The 25,531-nt window shown below is 41.5% G+C and overlaps 1 protein-coding gene across 2 annotated transcripts; it reads right to left on the bottom strand.

The window, feature by feature from the left end:
- Nucleotides 1-55: 55 nt before the first annotated feature.
- On the bottom strand, nt 56-10,632 carry Nrbp1 (nuclear receptor binding protein 1). 2 transcript variants are annotated; one of them, XM_048804638.1, is made up of 19 exons: nt 10,503-10,632; nt 7,110-7,339; nt 6,654-6,776; nt 6,373-6,474; nt 5,895-5,984; nt 5,700-5,740; nt 5,244-5,338; nt 4,742-4,765; nt 3,675-3,758; nt 3,426-3,484; nt 3,167-3,265; nt 1,996-2,128; nt 1,751-1,856; nt 1,556-1,606; nt 1,324-1,459; nt 1,086-1,139; nt 929-992; nt 689-744; nt 56-602 (listed from the first exon to the last, which is right to left on the bottom strand). In XM_048804638.1, the coding sequence occupies exons 2-19, from the start codon at nt 7,317-7,319 to the stop codon at nt 498-500; spliced, it is 1,632 nt and encodes a 543-aa protein (XP_048660595.1). In that variant the 5' UTR covers nt 7,320-7,339; nt 10,503-10,632; the 3' UTR covers nt 56-497. The 2 variants fall into 2 exon arrangements, with proteins under 2 accessions (XP_048660595.1, XP_015335325.1); XM_015479839.2 differs by lacking the exon at nt 4,742-4,765.
- Nucleotides 10,633-25,531: the final 14,899 nt, after the last annotated feature.

Raw genomic sequence — 25,531 nt, forward strand, 5'->3', positions numbered from 1 at the left:
ATGGGCGGCCGCACAATCTGCTGCACTGTTCCTGGGAGGCGCAAACACACGACAGTTTTAGCAAAAAGTAGACTTTATTTCAGCAGCAACTGAGGCGAATCGAATGGCCCCCCAGGGCCACCACTGCAGCACCACCTTTCTCTCCCGCCCATCCGCCCCAGCGGGATTGTAGAACTCGGCTCCCCCAGTGCCCATGGGCCTCCCGTCCACACAGGCTGGGCGGAGCCGCCAGGTCAGCTACTAGCCCCCAGCTAGAAGGCGGCTGCTGAGAAGGCCCAGGCCCATGTCTGTGCAAAACAAGTAAACAAAGTGCAGAGGGGAGGAAGAAAGGGGGAGGGGAGCACGATGCTCAGAACCAGGGAGCCCTTAAAGCCCTCCTGAATGATAAAGGACTGAAGGGGCTTCACAGGGTAATACTGACTGGGGGGAGGGGCAGGAGGGCTGCAGCATGTCCAGGGACAGCCACAGCTCAGATAAGGGCCTGGCCCGAGTGAGCTCTAAGAGGAGACGGTGACAGCGGCTGAGTTGATGGTGTTGTTCCTGGCAAAATTGAACTTGTTCAGGGTCTCCTCCAGCAGAGAAGTCAGTCGGCTCTGGTCAGCCTGGGAAGAGGAGCTCAGTGAGGTGGGCTGAGATAAGAGAAGGCAAGGAGGCAGCCAGGGTAGAGGAAGGTAGGCAGGAACCTCACCTCACTAATGAAGCCCAGCTGCACCAGCTCAGCTGCCAACTCTGGGATGTTCTCATCTGACAAAGAAACAGGAGGGCTGAGTATAGTAGGAAGGGACACAGAGCTCTTCAAATTTTAGGGGCTAAGACAGTTATTCTGTGGGAGCAATATTTTACTGACTTGTCATCTTCCCACCCCTGAATATGTCCCTTAAAGATAAAGCTCACAGGCCCTCCGTCCTCCAAGCAAAAGGAGACTCACTTGGCATCAGATCACAGCTCAGGTGCCGGTTCAGTTTGTCCTCCAGCTTCAGCAGAAGTGTTAACTAGAGAACAAGACCAATAAATAAATAAATAAGGCTCCTCTTCCTCCACCCTCTGCCCACCCAGTCCTGTGCAGTCCTGGCCTTGAGCCTTACATGGTGTTTGACTCCCTCTTCCACTGATTCAATGTTGCACTGCATCAGCACCACCTAGGACACAACAAGACAGGAAAATTACTGGAATAGAAAGCAGTCACACCTGGAAGCCTTCATAGGCCACACGACACGATGACCAGAGGACAGAAACACACACTTTTTCTCTAATGGGTAAGGCTTATTTGAGCTGCCCCTTCCCCAGTGACCATGGACACATTCACACCTACATAGCCCCCACCTTGCGGGTTTCCACCTCAGCTGGCTCAGGTGTTGGAGTCTTAACAGAGGGGGGAACTACAGGTGATGTCACCTCCTCCTGCTGTGGCTGCTGGGGCCTAGGCAGCCCAAAGGCTGTCAGAGGGTAGATCCCATTCCTGGAAGGAGGTAAAGACAGGTTACATGGGGCTCTGGAGTGCCTTAGGACACCTGCCCCTGCGTCCTTAAGGAAGCCTGCCTCACTCTTCCCTTACCTGACATCTTCAAGGAATTTGTCTAATTCCAGAGCTGGTGATTGGGAATACCTAAAGAAGAAAAGAAAGATAATGGAAGTAAGGGAACAAGCAAAACAGCAGACTCAACCTTTCCCTGAGAACGAGCATTTTACAGATCCTCAGAGTGGTAGTGACCCATTTGTCCCTTTTAGACCCTCTCAGTTGGTTACTCACAAAGTTTGAACTGCTTCTCTTCCTGGACCTGCAGGGATTTCAGCCAGTACAGCACTGGTATCCATGTTTTTGGTGATCTCCTCCAGAGCGTTCTCTGGGATCATGTCTGGAGGGCATGATGGAGTAGAATGTTATGAATAGTGGAATGGAAGCACAGGGCCAAAGAATCTCTTTGGAAATAGAAGAAAGAGAGCATGCCAGTGAGAGTTGGAAGAAAATTCCTAGTAGGGTTCAAGGGGACTCACGTTGGTGACCCACAATGCAATGGGCAGCAAGGAGTTTGAGTGAGGGCACTTCAAATAGTGCTGGGTGGAAGAGAAGTTCTCTGGCTGTTGGTCTGCGTGCAGGCTCAGACTGCAGGCACTTCTGAATGAACTCCTAAAAAAAAGAGTTAAGAACTGGAGCAGGCATCTGGCAAACACCCCACCGAGTTCATCTTTAAAGCTCTCATTACAAGGCTTTGCACACACTAGGTGTTCAGCACTTGTGGAGAAAACACTGACAAATGTACTTGAAAGGGGTTTGAAAATATAAGACAGTATATCAAAAGATATCATTCACTGTCTTTCTGGTCTTAATTATTTTTTATTCTCGAACCACAATCTTTTAAATATTTTTCAACTTTTCCCTTCCCAAATTTTACCTATTGTGGTAATATTCACTTTATTTCCCAGGCCTAGTATCACAATTTTTTGTCTACTACAATCACTGAAATCCACTGGATTTCCCATGCTTTCTTTAACCATGCTAATCCTTTTTTACCTCCTGGAGGTCCCATGACATAACCTTTCTTACTTTCAGTCTTAAAGGCCAATAAGATCTGATACCTAATTTTTCACTTGAATATTCTACCACAATGTGAACTAGAAACTTATTTCACACTGCACTCAAGACTTCTAGCTTTTCTTCTTTCCTTTCCTGTTCCCCGTTATATTTATCTCTAATCAGTTACAAACTAGTCTTGTTTGGACTTTCTTGTCCAGCTTCTACTTATTATAGTCAGTCTATCTACCGATTCGTATTCCTTAGGTCCTTTCAATAGGTCATTATTTCCAGGAACCTTCTAACTAAAACTATATAAATATGAAATCCCCAAATGACTGATTTGATTAATTTAAAGTGATTATTTTGCTTTCAAATGTCAAGAGAATTTAGCAACTGTGTACAGTAACCATCAAATTAGTTTACCTCCATTTAGACACACTTCAATTAACATAAAATTTTTAACCCCAATATTACCATCTTAAGCTCTAACCTGTTGTATGTATACAAAAACAAGGTAGACACCTCTTAGGGAAATTTTACATTTTTGTCTTTTTCTGCTTTATGTTTTCCTGCTCAAAGAGTCTAAGTGAAGAAAAAATATGAAGACACCTGAAAGTCAGTTAAGAAGGCAGCAATCCTGAAGAGCCTTACCCTCTGTAATGAGTCTTCTAGAAGCTGGATGGCACTGCTGATGGCTTCTTGTGGCACATATGAAGACTCTCCATTGCCCTGAATCTCCAGCACTGCCATCTGCAGTGAGGAGGAATCCAAAGGAAAAGGAGAGACCTAAGAACCTCAGTGCTCCCACAGTCACTCCCTCAAGATCAGCATCTTCCTTGTCCTCTATTTCCCTCTTTTGTCTTCTAATTTCACCCTTTCTTTTTGCCCCCCTCCCTCTTTAGTTCCTCACCTCCAGTGCACACATGCCAAAGGAATAGATGTCCACTGCTGTTGTAACATTAGTGACTTCTAGGAAAACAGAAAGGACTTAGTGAAACAGAGGATTGAGGACAAGGGGTGGCAGATAGGCCTTTTAAACATGATTGTATGCTAGTAAAGTAGACTATATAAGTTTTGGTTGTATTACCACTGTACCTCAGGTTATAAGGTGCAAAACACCAGGGCATGAGGACAGGACAGAGAAGCCAGGATGCCTCACCTCCATACTCCGGTGCAAAGAAGTGTAGATTCTTCTGCTCTTCCCGACAAGTCTTCACATGATTGTTGATAGTGTCAGGAGCCACTGGGAGTATGGAAGATACCCATAATCTGACCACCATCAACAAAGCATAGTCTCACTCCAGAGAGAGAGGCCCCCAAAAGCCAAATTTTTTTGAAGTCTCCTTTCTAACCCTTAGCAGACACAAACCTATCCCCTTTCTCATCCTGAACTACAGACCATACATGGACTCTACCTACCTCCCCCTTTTTCATCACATCTGAGGACCCAAACTCAGGAACAACAAAGGATTCAGATAACATTAACAGACACTAGTTTGGGGCTAGTCAAGAAGTAACATATCTAAGGGAAATTTTTCACTTGTGACCTGTTCATCTTCCCATAGTCCCAAATTTATCTAATCTTTGATTACCATGAAAATATTCAGTTTTATTTCTTTCATCCACCTTTCAATTTAACATAAAACAACAGGCAGCCCTTCCTAATCTGAGAGGATTGGAGACCTTAGGAACTTGGATAAAAATGGTGAAGAAGCAATAAATATAACTGAGGAGGAGCTAGCCTCCTTCTTACCCACCTTTGCCAGAAACTCAAGAATCAGAATTAAATCAATACCCTTGAATCAGTTTTACGTTGAGTCCACCAAAACTTTTTAGACTCCTGTTCTACTCTCTTTCTCAACGCTACCTGCTACAGGGCTGCACGAGGAACCAGGGCCAGGCCTGATTTGGACTCACTCCAATCATAACAATGATTACAAGTCACAGAGAATCTGGGAGCACAGCATGATTTGGGGAACCAGCCTGATGATGAGGGGGAATATGAATCTAGGAGTAAGTGTCCAGCCAGGCAGAATCCACAGGAAACAAGCAGGTTATGGAGGGGCAAGCAGGTAGAAGGCTGACAGGGCAGAAGCTAAGCAGGCAAAATTAGGCAGGGGAGATAGGGGACCAGGCCTTGCTCCCACGACTGCATGCACTGGGCAGCCGCACAGGGAGCAAAGGGAGCACAAACAGAGCCCCAAGTGGGGCAGAGGGAGCTCTCACCATTAGCAAAAATCCTATGAAAGACTGTTGGGAACAGAGCAGCCCGTAAGCGGGAGGGAGGAAAACAGAGAAAAGTTGTGAGCGATGGAGCAGCCAAGCCCCAGACAAATGGATACATAAACACAACACACGGAAATGTACACTGCACACAGATACACAGCAAATGAAAGCACTCACAGCAGGCACAGCCCGGAACCTCCTCTGGTTGGGTCTGGGCCCAGGGGCTCAAATCAGATCTCACATCCACTTCTTGCCTTTTCCCAACCTCCTATCAATATTTCTGTATTAACCCCAATCTTCCTCCAAAAAAAAGTACAAAATTATATACTCTATCCCATCTCCACTAATTAGCTGCTCTCTATGTAGTATCTCTAGCAAGATCCTATCTATTATCACCAGCCCACATCTCAGAATTTTGCTGTTCTCTCCCATTCTTTTCATCTTACCCCCTAGTTCCCAAATTCCCGAGGCTCCCCTGCCCGGAACCTCTCCCTCCCCTCACCAGAGCCAATCTTGATGAGTCCGTTGTGCTGGATGAAGATGGTGTCACAGGTCAGGTTCCCATGGATGATGGGGGGGTCACAGGAATGCAGGTAGCTGTGGGGGCACTGGGCTGTTAGAGGGGCCACTGGGAAATTAAGGGCAAGGGGAACCCAAGGGTTAAGAGAAGCAAGGGCCAGGTTTCCTGCTGACCACCATAAAGATAATCCCCACACTCTGAATCTTGATTATGCCTGATGATTTAAATAGATGTATAAGCATTAAGAGAAAGAGGCAGGAGATAGTGTTGCAGTTAGGACAATAAGAGAAACCCTTTACAAAACTTGTAGGGGGCCTAATCTTGACAGTGTATCAGTCAAAGTGGGGAAAGGCAGAATAGAACATCAGAGTAGTACCCTACAATCTGGAGGAACTACATTAGGAAATATGGGAAAGAAACTAAGCAAATATTACTTACCTTAGAGCAGAAAGGATTTGTGTGCACCAGCGTTTCCAAGCCTGGAAGAGAATTTGGTTGAAAGGTCAGCAATAACCCCCTCTCTTAACCCTCCCACCAGTCTTTCCATCTTTCCATAACCTCCATAATCAGATTTATAATTAATACAATCTTTTAAAACCCCAACCAGCCTAAAACTTGGCCCTCCCTTCATACTTTTTCATTCATGGTCTTGTGGTTCTTTTTGGTCTTCTTCAGAAATTGCTTAAGACTCCCAGATGACATGTATTCAGTGATAAAAATGACCTGGGGAAGAAAAGCACTCATTATAAGGCTTTACAGTAGAAATGATCTCTTACCTGAAAATATTTACACAGACATATATTAAATTTGTAATTTTTTTTCCAACTTTCTCTCCTTTTGTTCTTAGCATTGTTTCTTTAGTTAGATTGAATAGCACCATGAAAACTACTCAGCAATAAAACCTATGGGATGAAGGAAGCAAAAATTCACTCTTTTTGCTCCATCTATATCCAGATAACCGGCATGGGTGGCAGCTGAAGCCCTACTCTCACCACCACAGCAGCTGATTCCAGTTGTTTCAAAACTACTCAATCACTGAGCATAAAAAGAACAATAAATGTAGCTAGAATCTTGCAGTTAAACTCAGGAAATACCAGGAAAAAATTCTTACCCTGGCCTTGTTCTCTTTAATGTCAGCCCAATACTTGTGAAATTTAACAATGTTGAGATGTTCCAACTGAATCAGATTATCAAATACGGCACGGACCTTTTCCTGGAACAAGGGAGACAATGGGATAATGGAGCTCACAAATCACTGTAATAATTCTAAAAAGCCAGTTCCCATTCCTCCCCAGAAATGGTCTAACCCCCAACATGCTCTCCTCATAGCCAGCTGCCTGACATCTATTCCTCTTTAGCACCATTCAGTGGCATCCTTTCACCATCACCTACCTCCTGCAGCTTGTAGTTCTTGCGCTCAGAGAACTGTACCTCATTCCACACAACCTCCACACCCTCCTCTGTATCCATGGCCAGGTATGCACTGTCGATTCCTGGCACATTCCGCTGATTTACCTGAGAAGCAATTCAAATAGAATTCAAGTTACTCCATGACTTCTCTATTTTAATACTCCATATGATCCTCCCCTAATCCCCAAACTGTTAAAGTTTGATCTGCCCCTTTGAGATTGCTCCCCCAGTCCTTTTTTTTTTTTTTTTAATTTTAATATTTATTTATTCTTTTTTAGTTTTCGGCAGACACAACATCTTTGTTTGTATGTGGTGCTGAGGATCGAACCCGGGCCGCATGCATGCCAGGCGAGCACGCTACCGCTTGAGCCACATCCCCAGCCCCCAGTCCTTATTCTCTTAGAATTTACAATCCCAAGAGTAACATTATCATCGTACCTCTTCTCTCCTCTTCTGCCAGCGCCCACAGGGTGACTCTTCCAAGATCTCAGATTCATCTTCACTTTCTTCTTCTTCCTCTGGGGATGCAGCTGAGGTTGTGGAAGTCACAGGAGGCGAAACTGATGTCAGGCCAGGAGCTGAAGATGAGGATTCTACTTTTGGGTCCGAGCCACTGCTGAGTACTGTCTGGGACTCCCCCTCCGACATGCTGGAACAAACACTCAGGCCTGCATTGGTTGGTTGAGGACAAAGGGAGAAGGCAGAGAAGGTCAAGACAGATCTACAAGGTGGTCATGGTGGTGCAAGCCTGTAATCCCAGTGACTTGGGAACTGAAGCAGGAAGACCACGAATTGAAACTCAGCCTCAGCAACCTAGCAAGGCCCTAAGCAACTCAATGAGACCCTCAGCAACTCAGCAAGACCCTGTCTCTAATAAAAAAAAAAAAAAAAAAAAAAAAAGGGCTGGGGATGTGTCTTGTTGGTTAAGTGCTCCTGGGTTCAATCCTTGGTACCAAAGAAAAAAAAGATGGATCTACATTTAATAACCTTAATAATCTCATCTGCAGGTTCAAAGAAATATAAAACAAGTAATTCCCCTTGTCTCCTTTAAATCCAAAATCAGAATTACTCCTATCTAAACACTGAAAAATTAACTACTCTAACTCCAGTCTACAGAAAGGGAGCTATCTTAGTTGAAGATGACTCACTCAGGAGTGACAAACACAAGACTTATGGCAGCATAACCCCACTTAGTAAGGTCCAAAAGAACAGCAGAATCAGATGTTCCATTCCTTCTCAGCAAATATTCATCCAACAGGCTTCCCTTTGAATTCCCATATATCCCTATTTGCCCTGTGCTCAAGAACCAGGATACATAGGTGATATTCAGACAGATGATTCCAGACTCCAAAATGTTCTACTGAACCATCCTTAAGGCTAAACCTGTACCACCCCCAGCCAACATATCCAGCTGAAACCCTTAGCTGATTTAGCCAGCTGAATTAACCTTGGCATCCACTATCCAAACCCTCCTATACACAGAACAAGCCTGCTGGCTCATGGTGAGACTACCTTTAGGTCAGGTGATTTAATCCCTGATGACCTCACCAGGGCAGTGGTGACTGAATCCCTGATGACCTGACCTTCCCTATGATGTGAGAGTATGGCAAATGGGTATTGTTTAGCAACATTTTTAAAAATTTACTTATTCAACAAATGTTTAGTAAGCACTTAGTGTGGATCACACACTGGGCAGGTGCTTTAGATACAACAGTGAACAAAATAAATGAGATGTCTACAGTTATGAAGCCACAAATTCAAGGCAGATCTAAGACTTTAAACTTCTAGTTTTCATTTCATTCACATTGCTCAAAGGTTCTGAAGTGTCCATTCTCTGGGCACTGGATCTAACATAGGTATTTCTTTTGGGAACAAAAAACTCAAGACAGGGCTGGAGTTGTGGCTCATGTGAGGCACTGGGTTCAATCCTCAGCACCACCAATAAAATAAAATAAAATAAAATGTATTGTGTCCATCTACAACTAAAAGTAATAAATAAAAATTTAAAAAGCTCAAGACCTAACTTTTATAGGAAAAAGTGTTATACAATATAACATTTCTTCAGGGGTATAGTACTTGAAGGAAAAAGATAGTCATTTACCCATGCAAAAAGTCACAGGACAATCACTGAATATTATTCTTCACCTCTAAGAACAAAGGCTGTTGAATCTGTGGGCTTAAGGGATTGCTGTCCTGTATGAAAGTAATATCCTGGAAAGTACATCTGCACCTCAAAGTCATTTCAGAATGCCAGAAGCCTCCAGTCAACATCAATCTTTTAGGGCTGGGATTGTGGCTAGGTGGTAGAGTGCTCACCTAGCATGCATGAGACACTGAGTTCGACCCTCAGCATAATATAAATATAAATATAAAATAAAGATATAATGATTCTCACTTCTGTCCATCTCTCCCCCAAGGTACAAGGAAGTTTAACACAAGTCAGGAGACTTTTATAAGATGAAATTCTAGCGAATACCAAGGAGCAAAAAAGCACTACAGAAAAAAACAATCTGACAAGATATTCTTATATTAATTTCTAGGTCCTTGCCTATCCTAGAGAGATTCAACTCAGTCAGCCTAGAAAGCTACTATAGTATCTGTTGTTTTAGTAATCAACTAGAAAAGTTGGGCTAGAGATCGTTTTTCTTCTTCCCCAGAAAATAAGAAAACAGTAAGAACATCTGTATCAGTTACTTCCTAAAGCAGCTGAATGTGTCTATCTTTTAGTAAAATTACTAGATTACAATAGGAGATACTAATGGAATTTTAATACAGAAAGGCTGTATACAGCCAATGGGATCTGAAGAAACTTCACCAGAGGAGGAACCAAACCGTCATCAAAGAAATAGATGCCCCAGGAATGTGCTTGTCTCCTTCCTCCCAGTCTTGCCCCTGTAAGGAACACGAGGGCAAAACCCCAAGATCCTTCAGTGCCCCTCCTATTGATAAAGAAACCTTTGCAACACTGGGGTTCTGCTCAGGGGTATCTAGAGGCTCAGTAAGATCACAGGCGGATCGCAAGGCTCTCCTGGTCGCCTTCAGCCACCCTGAGGCACACGGTTCGTTCACTTCGCTCAGCGTCGGCAGTCCTGCAAAGTTGTTCCCGGGGCCTTTCATTACTAGACTGCAAGCTCTCGGTACGTCAACTTCTCCAACGCCCTCAGCCACAGACCCCTTAGCAGTCCTCACCCTGAGCAGACTGCAGAAAACCTCTGAGACCCGCAGAACCGTACGGTCGGAAATAAAGCAAGCTCGAGGTGGAAGATGGCCCTCAGAATTTCACACTCCAACAGGTCGCCCCGCCAGGGTCAGAAAGCGCGCGGTGGCCGGGGAGGGAGTCCTGCCTGGAGGGCCGGGGAGCGCGCAGCGGCCACCTCATCAAAGGCCGGCCCCGCAGCGCCGTCAGGCCGCAGGCCACGCCCCCGCGCCGTCGGCGCACCGCCCGGCGAGCAGGCCAGGCCGGGACTCGGCGCTTCCTTCCGCAGGCCGCGGGGCCGCGACTGCCGCCCCCGCCCCCGCCCCCGCCGCCGGCCCCGCCTCTCGCAGCCGGAGTTCCAAGCGAATGCTGGGATCTCCTGACCCGCGCCCGCAGAATTCTGGGCCGCCGCCTCCGCCGCCGGCGCCACACCAGGGAGGCCGAGCGGGCAGACGAGCGGGCGGGCAGCGACAGTGGGACCGAGGCGGCCCCTCGCTCAGGAGGGCCGGGCCCAGCCGGGCCTGGCTGCCGAGTGAGCAAGGCCGCCTGCAGCACGGCGGTCCTGGGGCTCGGGGTCGACCCCTCTGTCCTCTCGCGAGCCCCTCCCTCCCGGGCCTCATTCCCCGGGCGCTCACCTCCCGACTCCGCGCCCGCAGTCTGCGCTTCAGCTCCAGCTCGGGTTCCGCGGCCCAGGATCACAGCGACTCCCTCACAGCTGCGCTCCGCAGCGCAACCGAACTGCGGGCCCCGCCCTCGCGGCGTCCGGACCAACAGATGGGCGGTGCCGCACCGCCGCCAGGTTTCCATTGGACAGGGCGGTGGGGGGCGGTGCCCCAGACGGTCGCTCGCAGGTTGATCTTCAGCCGGGTCTCCTCCCCTTGCGTCGCTCCCGCAGAAGCCTCGCCGAGGTTTCGGTGTTTTCAGTCCCAACCGAAGCTTGTTTCGCTGTCCACCCCTCCGCCCAGTCCAGGTGCCCCCCAGTGATTGTGCTGGACTAGGGGAAGGCCTTCTTCCTCTTGAAGGCGCCATGACAGTTCTAATCTCACGAAAAGACAAAAGGATCAAAAGACATAGCTTTCATCGGAGGGAAGAGCCCACCCACTTTCACTATTTGGGGACAGTGCAACTGGACACTAGTTCTTCAGGAAGCTTTAAAAAAAATCACAACGTTGAAAATTGATAGTTAACTCTCTGCATAACACTATTTGCCAAAACTTTGCAAGAGGTTCTCACAGATGTTATCTCATTTGGTCCTCACAAGAATGAATTCACTGAAGTTATCTTTGAAATTATTTATTGATAGTTGACAAATGAAGAAGAAGAAGAAGAAGAAGAAGAAGAAGAAGAAGAATCAGAGGCCTTATAGTATTTAAGAAATTAAATTGATAAATGTAGCCTGGAGTGGTACCCCACGCCTGTAGTCCCAACTATTCGGGAGGCGGAGGCAAGAAGACCGCAAATTTGAGGCCAGCTTTGGCAATTTAGCGAGACCCTGTTTCAAAAAGGGCTAGGGATGTGGCTCAGTGGTAGAGTGCCACTAATTTCAATCCCTGATACGGAGGGTGGAGAATAAACCGAGAATACGAAACAGATTCATCAAAGTCTTGGTTGAAAAGCTATTTGGAAAGAATTTAGATTAGCTGCGCGAAAATGGAATGAAAAGATGATAGATTCTGCGTGAGTCATTAATCTGTGAAAACTAAACGCAGTGCCTGAGGAATGGAAGTTGGTTCTGCCATTAGAAATGTATTATGAAGGGAGGAGGATGAATCAATCATCCGAACTCGGGAATGTCATAATCACTAAATTTCACGTCCTTAAAGAGAATCTCTAATGGTACTTCACCGGGAGAAAGGAAATCTGGCAAACACTCAATTTCTCTTTTCTTCACCTCAAAGTATTTATTTTAAAAATTAATCTTTCCTGGGCTGTGGCTGTGGCTCAGTGGTGGAGCACTTTCCTGACATGCGTGAAGCGTTGGGTTCCATCCTCAACACCACACAAAAATAAAATGAAGGTATCGGTGTCTACCTACAACTAAAATCAATTATAATAATAATCTTTCTTCCTTCTTTTACCTTTGAGAGGACTCAAAACGTCTATTTATAAATATAATGAAAGTTATGGACCTTCTTTTGCATTTTTTTTCCCCAGAAAGATCGGAAACATGATGTTATAAACAAAATGGACATGTGGCCATTTGTATCAATAAGGGCATTAACAGCTCAAGAAATCTCATCAACAGAAAACTTGAATATATTTTCCAACATTACAGAATTTCAAGTTCGTCTTAAATCTATTGTTAAAATTCTGCATTCAAACCAGGCATGGTGGCACACACTTGTAATGCCACCGACTCAGGAGGCTGACACAGGACGATACCAAATTCCAGGTCAACCTCAGCAATTTAGCCAGACCCTGTCTCAAAATGAAAAAAAAAAAATAGGATTGGGAACATAACTTTGTAGTAAAGTGCTCCTGGGTTAAAGCCCCACTGCCAAAAAAAAAAAGAAAAGAAAAAAATTCTACATTCATGCATTAGAGAGTGATGTCCAGAAGCAAGGGGCCCCAGTGGACCAGTTCAGGCACCTGGAGTAAAAGGGACATATTCTTCATTTCCCTCAAATTCGTTATAGGATGATAGCTATGATTAGGGAAGCATGTTTCTAGCTCTCAAAAACAATTCTGTGCTTTCCTGATGTTTTCTTGGCTTTTCTGTTGCCACTGTCTCATCTGAATTCTCTGAGAGTTCATCTCCAGGGTTGAAAGTCTCCACCCTGGAAATCAAGTAAATTCATGTCTTCCAAATCTTGCAGTAAAACTGATATTCCACAAAGATGTACCATGGGAATTTTGCTCTTTTGCATCCTCCCTGCATGAATTTCAACTGTGCTATCTCTGATGATAATGGTGTAGTGATGTAGTTCTTGAAGTTAATCTGCCATAATTTTTTCCTGAAACAAGTAGGGCAGACTTGGGAACAGCCAGGACAGCAAGGAACGGGCTTAAAAATGCATTTACCAGCCAGGCACACTTGTAATCCCAGGAACTCTGGAGGCTGAGGCAGGAGGATCTCAAGTTCAAAGCCAGCCTCAGCAGATTAGTGAGGCACTTAACAACTCAGTGAGACCCTGTCTCTAAATAAAATATAAAAAAGAGCTGGGGACGTGGTTCAGTGGTTAAGTGCCCCTGGATTCAGTCCCCAGTACCAAATATATATGTTTCAGTATAATATTTAGACAGTAGCTTCTGTGAGCTAGGCACTGTTTTAATTGCCTTATGATGTATCAATTCATTTAATCCTCACAAAAATCATATAAATATTAACAATTACTATAGAAAGTGAAATCTTTTGTAATACTAATTCTTCAAAATGATTAAGACTTTGATATATATTTTCTCCATTTCTTTTTCTATGTATATATTAATATATATAATATAAACTGAAAACAAACTTATATTACATCATTTTTTTCAATTTATATTTTCATCTTTTTTCAGTGCAATGCAAATACCGCTAAAAAGTATTTCAAGACTTTTACTCTACTAATAAAGTAATCCCTTGCCCATATGTGCCAACATTTAATAGCTACTAGTGGATATTGGAGTAATTTACAACATTTATTATTATAAATAAAGCTGCAGTGAAATATTCTGCTACATACATCTTTGCCTGCTTGTGAAAATTATTTTTGTACATTCTTACAAATGTAATTACTGAGTCAAAAGATAAAAACACATATATATTAGAATGACCAAAATCCAGAACACTAACACCACCAAAAATTGTGGAGAAGTGGAGCAACAAGAACTCTCATTTATGGTGGTGGGAATGCAAAATGATAGACACTGGAAGACAGTTTGGTGATTTTTTTTTTATTATCATTATTTTTTAAATTTTTTATTTGTTCTTTTCACTTATACCTGACAGTAGAATGTATTTCGGCATATCATGCATACATGGAGTATAACTTTCCATTTTTGTGATTGTACATAATGTGGAGTTGAACTATGTTCAGTTTGGTGATTTTTTACAAAACCAAATACTCAGGGTTTGTGGCACAGGTCAGCAGTAGAGTGTTGCTTAGCACATGCAATACCCTGGGTTCAATTCCCCAGCACCAAATCAAAACCAAAAGTTAAACATACTCTTATCACATGATCCAGCAATTGTACCCCCTTATTATTTACCCAAAAGAGATAAAACTTATGTCCACGTCAAAGCCTGTACATGAATGTTTATAGCAACTTTATTCATAATTGCCCAAAGTTAGAAGCAGTGAAGATGTCCTTCAGTAGTTGAGTGGAAAAATAAACTGTGGTATATCCAGACAATGGAATATTATACACTGATTTTTTTCAAAATGAGCTATCAAGATATGGAGAAATCCCAATTACAACATATTGCTAAGTGAAAGAAGTCAATCTGAAAAGGCTAAATACTGTGTAATTCCAGTCATGTGACATTCTAGAAGACACTAAACTATGAAGACATTAAAAAGATCAGTGGTTGCCAAAGATTTGGAGATAGGAGGAGGTATGATATGCAGAACACATTTGAAGGGCAGTTAAAATACTGTGTATGATACCATAATGATGTTATACGCTTATATATTATCCAAACACATAGAATGTGAAAAAGAGAACCCAAAGGTAAATTGTGGACTTTAAGTATGATGTGTCAATATAGGTTCATCAATTGGAACAAATGTACCTTCTTATAAGGACCATTGGTAGTGGTAGAGACTACGGATGTTCAGGGGCAGGGGTACATGGGTAATCTCTGTATCTTCCTCTCAATTTTGCTGTGAACTTAAAACTTCTCTAAAAAATAACCTAAAAACAAGACAAAATTAAAGAGCTAATACATGCTGACTTGTACTGAGCACCCTGCTTGTTAATGTGTGTGTGTGTGTGTGTGTATATGTGTGTGTCTGGAATGTGTGCATTTATCAGATCAATAACAACCCAATCAGGACCCCTAATCCCCCATCCAAAATGCTTCATCCTGTTTGAAAGTTAATGAGGAAGATTAAAAGGAGATATTAAAAGGTCAAAATGAAATCTTCACTTCCTGAGGGGACAGGGTATGAACTAAGAACTTCTTAAATTTGAATAGATATTGCCAAATTGTTCAAAAGGTGTCCAATAACAATGTGAGGGGCTAGGGATGTAGCTCAATGGTAGAGTACTTGCCTAGAATGTGTGAGGTCTTGGGTTCAATCCTCAGCATCACATAAAAAAATAAAGGTATTCTGTCCATTTACAACTAAAAAAGTTTTTTAAAAATATAACAATATGTGGGCTGGGGTTGTGGCTAATTATAAGTGAAGTGAAATATCTTTTCATGTTTTTGTTGTGAAACTATATTTCCTCCTTCAGTTCCTTCCCTGTTTAAGTTCTTTACATGGGGCTGGGATGTGGCTCAAGCGGTGGCGCGCTCGCCTGGCATGCGTGCGGCCCGGGTTCGATCCTCAGCACCACATACAAACAAAGGTGTTGTGTCCGCCGAAAACTAAAAAATAAGTATTAAAAAAAAATTAAGTTCTTTACATATTTTTATACTGAGTTGATTCCCCTCTGACTGGCTTATAAGAACTGTTTATATATATTAGGAAAATCCTATTGTTTTCCCAGTTCCCTACAATGTGAATTTCATCCTATTGATCCTCAAATTTTACTCTAATTTTATTAGATCTACTCCAAAAGATATTTCTCATTCTTTTTTTTTTTTTTTTGGCCTGTATGTTGTATTGGGAATTGAAATCAGAGGTGCTTTATAGCTGAGCCATATCAGTTCTTTGAATTTTTAATTTTAAGACAGAGTCTTACTAAATTTCAGAAGATGGCCTTGAACTTGCAATCTTCCTGCCTCATTCTCCCAAGTTGCTGGAATTACAGGTGTGCACCACCTTGCCCAGTTCTTTCTCATTCTTTATTCTCTATGATCTTCATAGCTTTGGAACCAGTGAATAGTTCTGACTTAAAACTCTCTCTTCCCTTCCTTTTCATTTTTTAAAATTTTTTTTTAGTATTTATTTTTTAGTTTTCGGCGGACACAACATCTTTGTTTGTATGTGGTGCTGAGGATCGAACCTGGGCCGCACGCATGCCAGGCGAGCGCGCTACTGCTTGAGCCACATCCCCAGCTCCCCTTTTTTTGAGAGGTCTTTTTTTTAAGTTGCTTGAGGGCCTTGCTAAATTGCTAAACTTGAGATTCTCCTGCCTCAGCTTCCCAAGTCACTGGGATTACAGGTATACACCACAATACCTGTCTTTTACTGCAAATCATTAAATTAATAATGAGTAAATCTGGTGGTGTGAAAATCACATGCACCAATAAAACCATACAGACTCTTTCAGGGTCTTGGTTTCCATAGATCAGGGTAATTGGAAAAACTGGTTACTTAAGTCCCAGTAAAATCAAGAGCAGTCAGGGCATACGTTGATACAATACAAAAATGTAGCCCATGGCTTTTAAAGGAGGAGTTGTTAAATATATCACAATGGAACCATCATGGTGAAGATTTAAAAAGAATAGAAAAGAAAAGCCCAGGGACTCTGCCAGTTGGCACATTGCCATTGTGGACGTTCCTATCTTGTTTGCTTAGTCCAAAGCCTTCAGTTCAGACAATGGTAGAGGAAGGAGAAGGCATATTGATTCAAGTAAAAGAGAAGGTGTCTCAAGTTAGTCAGACAGAGGAAAAGATTCAAGTAAAAGAGAAGGTCTCTCGAGCTAGTCAGACAGAGGAAGAAAGTTTAGAGCAGAAAAAGCCATCAGGGGAAAAGTTACAACAGGAGACTGCTACTAACACCTTTCTATCACCAGAGGGCATAAGTGTCCAGCCAACAGCGCCACCTCCATATGCTGGGAGGCTCCCAACCCCTGCAGTTGATAGTTGGGATCCTGAGACAGGATCTCAAATATTAACATGCCCTGTATTTGAGCAGGCAGGAGGGAAGCGAATTCACCATGCTTTAAATTTCAAAAAAGTGAAGCAGTTAAGAGAGGCTTGTGGGAAGCCGGTGGTGGCAGTTGGGCTCTGAGGGTTTTTCCTGAGGAGCTGTGTGGTGTGGTGTGTGTGTTCTAAAAATAAAGTTTGTTTCTTTTGACAAGTGGCTCCTGAATTGTGCCCAGCCAGACTGCAGCACTTAAGCTTTCCTTTCTTTTTTTTTTTTTTAATATTTGGTTTTTTAGTTGTATTTGGACACAATACCTTTATTTTATTCATTTTTATGTGGTGCTGAGGATGGAACCCAGGCCCTTGCAGGTGCCAAGCGAGTACTCTACCCCTGAGCCACAACCCCAGCCCCTAAGCTTTTCTTTTTAAACATGAGACTCAATAACTATATCTTCATCTAATCATCCCTCAAGGGATATGGTGTGGATCCTTTCTTTCAAAAGAGTATCTTCAAATTGAAAACATGATCCAAATGCTCCTTACTTCAAGCTTGGCATTTATATTCCTATAGGACATCCAACTTGGAGAAACCTAGATCTCTTAATAATTATGAATTTATCTAAGGTGCTCCAAAGCATACACATCCCCAAGACCCTCCCTGGATCAAATAATTGTGAATCTCAGGAGTGGGAGTGGGAAGAGACTTGGCTTTCTGTCTACGAATTATTTGATACGGGTAGCCAGACTCTATTAGTTTGAAGGGTCATAACCATCACCTACTCCACCCCTGATCCCTGTCTAGGAATGATCCCTTAGGGCACTGCCTCATCTTTTAGGCCTCTCAGCTTCATATTTTAAGTTATTAAGTGGGGACATGTTTAGCTCTATTATGGTAGTCATATCATAATATTTAATAAAGAATTGAGCCAACTTCTTTCTTTTTGAGCCAAATTCCAAGATAAACATAAATAGGGTCACTGAAGAGGAAAAAAAAAATCTCACAAACACGTCCCATCTAAATTAAGAATTCACTGAGATGATATGATTTCCCTAATTGTGTTCCATTATGTTAGACTCAAAATCATTTATTATTTTTTTCTGTATTTTATAGGCATAAAGGTAACACCTGTCTTGCTTCACAGGAATGTTGTAAGTTTAAAATAATTATCAGGTCATTCCACAGTTTTTTCTGGGCTAAAAACCCTAATGCAGCCAGGTGCAGTGGCACAGGTCTATATCCCAGCAATTTAGGAAACTGGAGCAGAAGGATCACAAGTTCAAGGGTCAGCCTCGGCAGTCAAATGATCCTGTCTCAAAATAAAAAATAAAAAGGACTGGGGATGTAACTCCAGTGGTAAAGTGCCCTGGATTCAATCACCAGAACCAAAACCAAAACAAAACAAAACCCAGAATGTAAACCTTTTAATTTGCTTTACATACTTAACTTACCTTTGTTGTAGTAATAAAGACAACTTTCCTAAATCTAAAATGGTTCACTGAAAAAACAGATTCAGACTTTAAGGAAAGGGCTTTGGAGTTCCTTTTATCATTAGTAGTCTAAGACTCCATTATTTCACAATTTACAGCTGTCCTGCCAAGCCTGAATCAAAGAGCAAATTTTAATTTTATTAAACAAATATTGATTTAGTTTTGACCATGGAAGGCAGTACAATAACAAACAAATATGACAAAGTTCCTTAAAGAGCTCATATTTATTTGAAAATATATCTGTGTAACTTCTTGACAAACCCAACAACAGATATATGAAGTATAGATAGTCTCCATCTTACACTGGCTCACCTTATATTTTCTTACAAAGGTACCAAATGACAATACACATTTAGTAAAAAAGTACTTCATGTTTTGAATTTTTATTTTTTCCCAGGGTAGTGATCTTCTGGGCAGTTCAGTGAGCCATGCAATCATGAGAGCCAACAACATGCAGTTTTGGTAAACTGATGTTTGATAGGTCAGGTGTATTAAGTGCATTTTCTACTTATGAATATTTTCAACTTAAATTGTTTTATTGGGATGCAATGTCATCATAAGTGGAGGAGCATCTATACATAAGATGAATAAAGGATTGATTGACCTCATGGACAAAAAATACCTGGGAAGGTATGTTGGGCTGGATAATAAGCCCCAAAGATATCCATGCCTTCATCATTGAAATTTGTAAATGTTACTTATAGAGATTTGCACATGTTTAAATTAAGACTTTTGAGATCAGGGAGATTATCCTGGATGATCAGAGTCTGCCCTGAATAAAATGATAATTTTATTAAACAAATATTGATTTAGTTTTGACCATGGTGGCACACTTCTATAATCCCAGAAACTTGGGAGATTGAGATAGGAGGATCCCAGCCTGAGAATTTAGCAAGACTCTGTCTCAAAATAAGAAATATAAAGGACTGGGAACCGGGCATGGTGGCACATGCCTGTAATCCCAGCAGCTTGGGAGGCTGAGGCAGAAAGATCATGAGTTCAAAGCCAGCCTTGGTCAAAGCAAAGCCAGCCTTGGTCAAAGCAAGTCGCTAAGCAACTCAGTAAGACTCTGTCTCTAAATAAAATACAAAATAGGGCTGGGGATGTGGCTCAGTGATAAAGCTCCTTTAGGTTTAGTGCTGAGTGGCAAAAAAATAAAATCAATAAATAAAAGTAACAACCAATGTCCATATAAAAGGGAAATTTTGCCTACAGAAAAAAAGAATATGTGACCATTGAAGCAAGAGATTGAAGTGATGCCAGGAAATGCAGGCAGCTCTTGAAGTGGGAAAAAGCAAAGAAACAGATTCTTCCCTGCCGTCTCCAGAAGAAAACAGAGCTATAGGTAGCTTCACTTTAGACCAAGTTCAACTATCTGTTCCCCATGTAAATGAATACATCTGTGGGGTTTTTGTTTTTGTTTGTTGTTTGTTTGTTTTGTTTTGTTTTGTTTGTACCTGAGATTGAACTCAGGGACACTTGACAAAAGACATTAGTTATTAAATTTTAAAAGTAAGCCTTTAGGACTAATAATACAAATATACACTGCTATGGTTTAAATGTCCCTATCAAAATTCATGTTGAAATTTAATCCCCATTATGAAATACTAAGAGGTGGCACTAGGTAAGATTATTAAAGGGGCTTAAGTAATGACGCCTCATTATGGGTTATTTTGAGAGTGAATCTGTCTTAAAAATCAATTTGGCTTCCTCTTTTGGATGAGGCCTCTCACCATGTGATGCAATACACCACCTCAGGATTCAGCATACAATCTGCTCTAACAAGAAGGTTCTCACCAGATGCAGCTGCTCAACCTTGGACTTTTCAGCCTCCAGAACTGTAAGAAATAAACCTTTTCTTTGCAAATTTCCCAGTCTTGGGTATCCAGTTATAACAACAGAAAATGGACTAAGACACACAATGCAGCACATGAAAGGAATATTTGCTCAACTTCAAGGATAAAAATAAGGTTGTAAACTGAGTGAAGTGGCACAGGCAGGTAATCCTAGTGGCTTGAGAGACTGAGGCAGGAGGATTGCAAGTTCAAGGCCAGCCTCTGCATCTTAGTGACACCCTTTCTCGGAAAAAAAAAAAAAAAAAAAAGCTAGGTATGAAGTTCAGTGATAGAGTGTCCCTGGGATCAACCCCCTTCTTTCTTTTCTTCCTTCCTTCTTTTCTCCCCTCCCTCCACCATTTCCATTGTGTTAAAGTGGGAAACCTAACAACCCTAACAGAGCCTGACAAACTCACTGCGTTGAGAAGATCAACTCTGGAGTTCAGGTGACTAAAATTTTCAGGGGAGAATTACCAGAATGGATGGAGCTATACAGAGATAGAACTATGAAGACCCACAGAAGAATCCTTTCAAGATTTTGTGTGAGTACTGAGCTAAACCTACATGTGAGAAAACTACAAAGTCTGGGACAAAAAAGAGTAGGTGGAGTACTCTTCCAGAATGCATGAAAGCCAGGGAATAATTTGTGTTCCCATTGGCCAGAAAGCAGAGGCTTCCTAATGCATAGGGCATCAAATGGAGTCCTCAGAAGGGTAGTGCCCATGTAGAAGAGTAAAATTTGTTCTAGTGTGAATCAACCTAACAAATCCTAACAAAACTTAAATCTAAGCCTTAAAAAGATTGTACTGTTTCTGAGCAAAAAGGAAAAATTCACAATATCTGTTAATTCAATAAAAAATTATACTAGGCAGGGCCTGGGGATGTGGCTCAAGCAGTAGCGCGCTCGCCTGGCATGTGTGGGGCACTGGGTTCAATCCTCAGCACCACATAAAAATAAAATAAAGATGTTGTGTCCACTGAAAACTAAAAAATAAATATTAAAAAAAATTTACTATGCAGGAGACTGGGGTTGTAGCTCAGTGGCAACATTTGCCTTGCATGTGTGAGGCACTGGGTTTGATTCTCAGCACCACATTTAAAAAATAAATAAATAAAATAAAGTTATTGTGTCCATTGACAACTAAAAAGATGTTTTAAAAAAATTAGTAGGCAAGCAAAGAACAGGAAGATATAATACATAACAAGGAGAAAAAAGGAATCAACCTAGAAATTATACAGATGAGAAAATTAACAAAATAAAATTCCAGAAACAACTAAGGGATTAAAAAATGGCTATTACATATTTTTATATTCAAGAAGATAGAGGAAAGCATGAGCATGGTAACAACAAAAAAGGAAGATACAAAAAGACACATATTGAACTTTTAGAGATTAATATATCAAAAATGAAAGAGCTTGGGGAGTAGCTCAATGGTAGAGAACATGCTTAGCATTTGTGAGGCCCTGGGACCCATCTCCATACATGTACACATGCATACACACACGTGTGCACACACACAGAATGAAAGAAAATAACACTTAATGGGATTAACAGCAGATTTGATATTACAGAGTGAAAAATTAGTAAACTCAAAGACATTACAATGAAAACTATCCAAAATGAAACTCACAGAGGTTAAGAAAAAAGTCTGAAAAAAATCATCGGAGTATTAATGCTACAATGTCAAGCTTTCTAACCTACATGCAACTATAGTCTCAGAAATAGTGATGAGAAGGTCATAAATATAGTTGAAGAAATAGTAGTCAAAAACTTTAAAATTGGAGGGGTTGAGGGTGTAACTGAGAGTGACAGAATATATGCTTAACATGCACTAGGTCCTGGGTTCAACCCTAAGCATACACACACAAAATAGAAATTTTTTTTTTAATTTTTTTTTTAATATTTATTTTTCTTTAGTTTTCGGTGGACACAACATCTTTGTTTGTATGTGGTGCTGAGGATCCAACCCGGGTCACACGCATGCCAGGCGAGCGCGCTACCGCTTGAGCCACATCCCCAGCCCCAAAATAGAAATTTAAAATTTTAAATCTGAGAAACACACAGTTTCAGGAATCTCAATGCATCTCAAACAGAAGAAACAAAGAAGGAAACCACATTGAGGCACATAATAATGAAATTGTTGAAAACAATAAGAGATTAAGAGAAAAATCTTTCAGTGCCCAGCATGGGGGATGGGGTGAGGGTGGGAGTGAGGGGGGGTGGGGGGGAGTGAGGGGGTGGGGGGGAGTGAGGGGGGGTGGGGAGATAGATATCAAGAGACATTGGGACCTCGAGGGGAGGAAGAACTATTATTAGGAAGGGAAGATGATGTATGGTTAAAGAAATAACTGTGAATATAGAGATTAATGAAAAGATTTTAACAAATATTGATTGAAAAGGGAGAACTAGGGCTGGGGCTGAGGTTCAGTGGTAGAGCGCTCGCCTAGCAAGTCCGAGACCCTGGTTCAATCCTCTGCACCACATAAAAATAAATAAGTGAGAGTATATTTAAAAAAATGAGTTCCTTAAGAGGAGTTGGTGAAGTAACATGGTCATCATATGATCTACGTAATTCTACTCTGGCTATGCACCTAAAACAATGGAAAGCAGGGATTCAAGCAGATATTTGTATCCCATTGTTCACAGAAGCGTTATTCACAATAGCCAAAAGGTAGACATATCCCAAATGGCCATCAAAAAATTAATGGATAAACAAAATGTGGCATACATAAAATGTATAACCAAGGGATAGGTAATGGAGCAGTCGAAGAATGAAAGTGACCAATTTATGCTAGATGCATGTATGAATACATCACAATGACTCCCTCTTTCATGTATAACTGTAATGCACCAATTAAAAAAAAAAAAACACTAAATAATAGAAGAAAGACCAGTAGAACAGAGGAAGGGGTCAGGAGGGTTGAGGGAAGGGAAAGGGGAGGTACTGGGGATTGAAAATGAGCAAACTATGCTATATGCATTTATGATTATGTCAAAATGAACCCCACTATTATGTACAAACTGTAAAACACCAATAAAAACAAAAAAAGAAGATAAAAAATTAGTGCACACATGTGTGTATTTGTAGGAGAGAGAGGGAGAGAGAGAGAGAGAGAGAGAGAGAGAGAGAGAAACTGTAACATTATTCAGTCTTTCTTTTCTTTTTGTTTTTGTTACCAGGGATTAAACCCAGGGGCACTTAACCACTGAGCAACACCCCCAGCCCTTTTTTTGCATTTTATTTATAGAGTCAGGGTCTCATTGAGTACCTTAGGGCCTCGCTGAGTTGCTGAGGCTGGCGCTGAACTCATGATCCTTCAATGTTTCAGTCTAATATGCCACTGGAATTACAGGTGTGATGAACTTCCACAGGCTTCAGTCTTAAAAAAAGAATGAAATTCTTATACATGGACAATATAAATGAATTTTAAAGATGTATGCTAAGTGGAAACTAGCCAAATACAAAAGGATACATATTGTATGATTTCACTTATATGAGGTACCCAGATTAGTAAAATTCATAAAAAGTATCATGGTGGGCTGGGGATGTGGTTCAGTGGTAGAGCATTTGCCTAGCATGCAGGGTCCTGAGTCTGATCCCCAGCACAGAAAGCAAGCAAGAAAAAAAGGATGGAAGGAGGAAGAAAGAGAGGGAAAAGAGGAAGGAAAGATAGTGGTGGTTGCTTGTGGGAGTGGGGAGTGAGAAATGAAGTTATTGTTTGGGTTGGGTTTTGTTGTTGTTGTTGTCATTGTTGTTTCTTTTTTGAACTAGGGATTGAACCCAGGGTTGCCTTACTGCTGAACTACATCCCCAGCTCTTTAAACAATTAAAAAAAAAATTTATACGAGGTCTTGGGGCTGGGGTTGTAGCTCAGCGGTAGAGCTTGCCTAGCACGTGTGAGGGCTTGGCTTCGATCCTCAGCACCACATAAAAATAAATAAATTAAATAAAGGTATTGCGTCCAACTACACCTAAAAAGTAAATATTTTTAAAAAGTTTATACAGGGTCTAAATTGCCATGGCTGGCCTTGAACTTGCAATTTTCCTGATTTGACCACCCATGTTGCTGGTATCACAGGTGTGTATCACTGTGGCTGGCTCAGAGTTGTTATTTATTTATTTATTTTTATTTGTTTTAATTAGTTACACATGACACTTCAATGATTTTGACATATCTTACATTTGAATCAGATGGGATATAATATTTCATTTTTCTGAGTATACAGGTTGCAGAATCACATTGGTCATGCATTCACATATACACACAGAGTAATAATAATGTCTGTTATTGTTTAATGGGTACAGAATTCCCATTTGAATGAAAGTGTTCTGAAGATGTGTGAAGATGGATGGCAGAAATGGTTGTACTACAACTGGAATATGCTTCAGGTCATTAAACCATTCACTTAAAAATGATTGAAACAGTGAATTTTGCCAGGCACAGTGGTGCATGCCTGTAATCCCAGTGGCTCCGGAGGCTGAGGCAGGAGGATTGTGAATTCAAAGCCAGAAACTCAGCAAACGTGAGGCTCTTAGTGACTCCGTAAGACCCTGTCTCTAAATAAAATACAAAATAGGGCTGGGGATGTGGCTCAGTGGACAAGTCCCTGAGTTCAATCCCTGGTACCAAAAAAACAAAAACAAAAACAAACAACAACAACAACAAAACAGTAAATTTTGTTATTTATATTTTAGCACAATAAAATTTTAAAAAGTTGAAATTACATCTATAAATAATCATAATAAGATTAGAGAGATGAGAGGTAGTTAAAGCTGAGATCTTTTCAAGATGCAGATACAAACACTGATAACTCCAGATTTTGTAATATTTATAGTAAATGTGAACGTTAAAACTGTGAGGGGGAGGCTGGGATTGTGGCTCAGTGGTAGAGCACTTGCCTAGCATGTGGGTGAGACCCTGGGTTCGATCCTCAGCACCACATAAAGATAAATAAAGGTACTGTGTCCATCTACAACTAATAGTATGTATACACACACACACACACACACATACACACACACTGTGAGAGGTAGCTGGGCAGAGAGGCACATACTTGTAACTCCAGCTTCTTAGAAGGCTGATGCAGAAGGATTGCAAGTTTGAGGCCAGCCTAGGTAACTCAGTGAGGCTCTGTCTCAAAATAATAAATAAGAAGGGTCTGATATAGGGTGCCCAGTGACTTGGAAGATAAAGCAAGAGGATTGCAAGCTCAAGGCCAACCTCAGCAACTTTACAAAACTCTCAGCAACTTAGCAAGACTTTGTCTCAAAATTTAAAAAATAAATAAATAAATAAATAAATAATAAAAAGGACTGGAGATGTACCTCAAAGGTAGAACACTCTTGGGTACCAGCAAAAATAAATAAAATAACAAATGAATAAATAGATATTAAGAAATTAATCTCTTTAAAAGAAACTTTCATGTTGGATTTTCTA

This window comes from Marmota marmota, unplaced genomic scaffold, assembly GCF_001458135.2.
Source record: "Marmota marmota marmota unplaced genomic scaffold, marMar, whole genome shotgun sequence".
Lineage (NCBI taxonomy): Eukaryota > Metazoa > Chordata > Mammalia > Rodentia > Sciuridae > Marmota > Marmota marmota.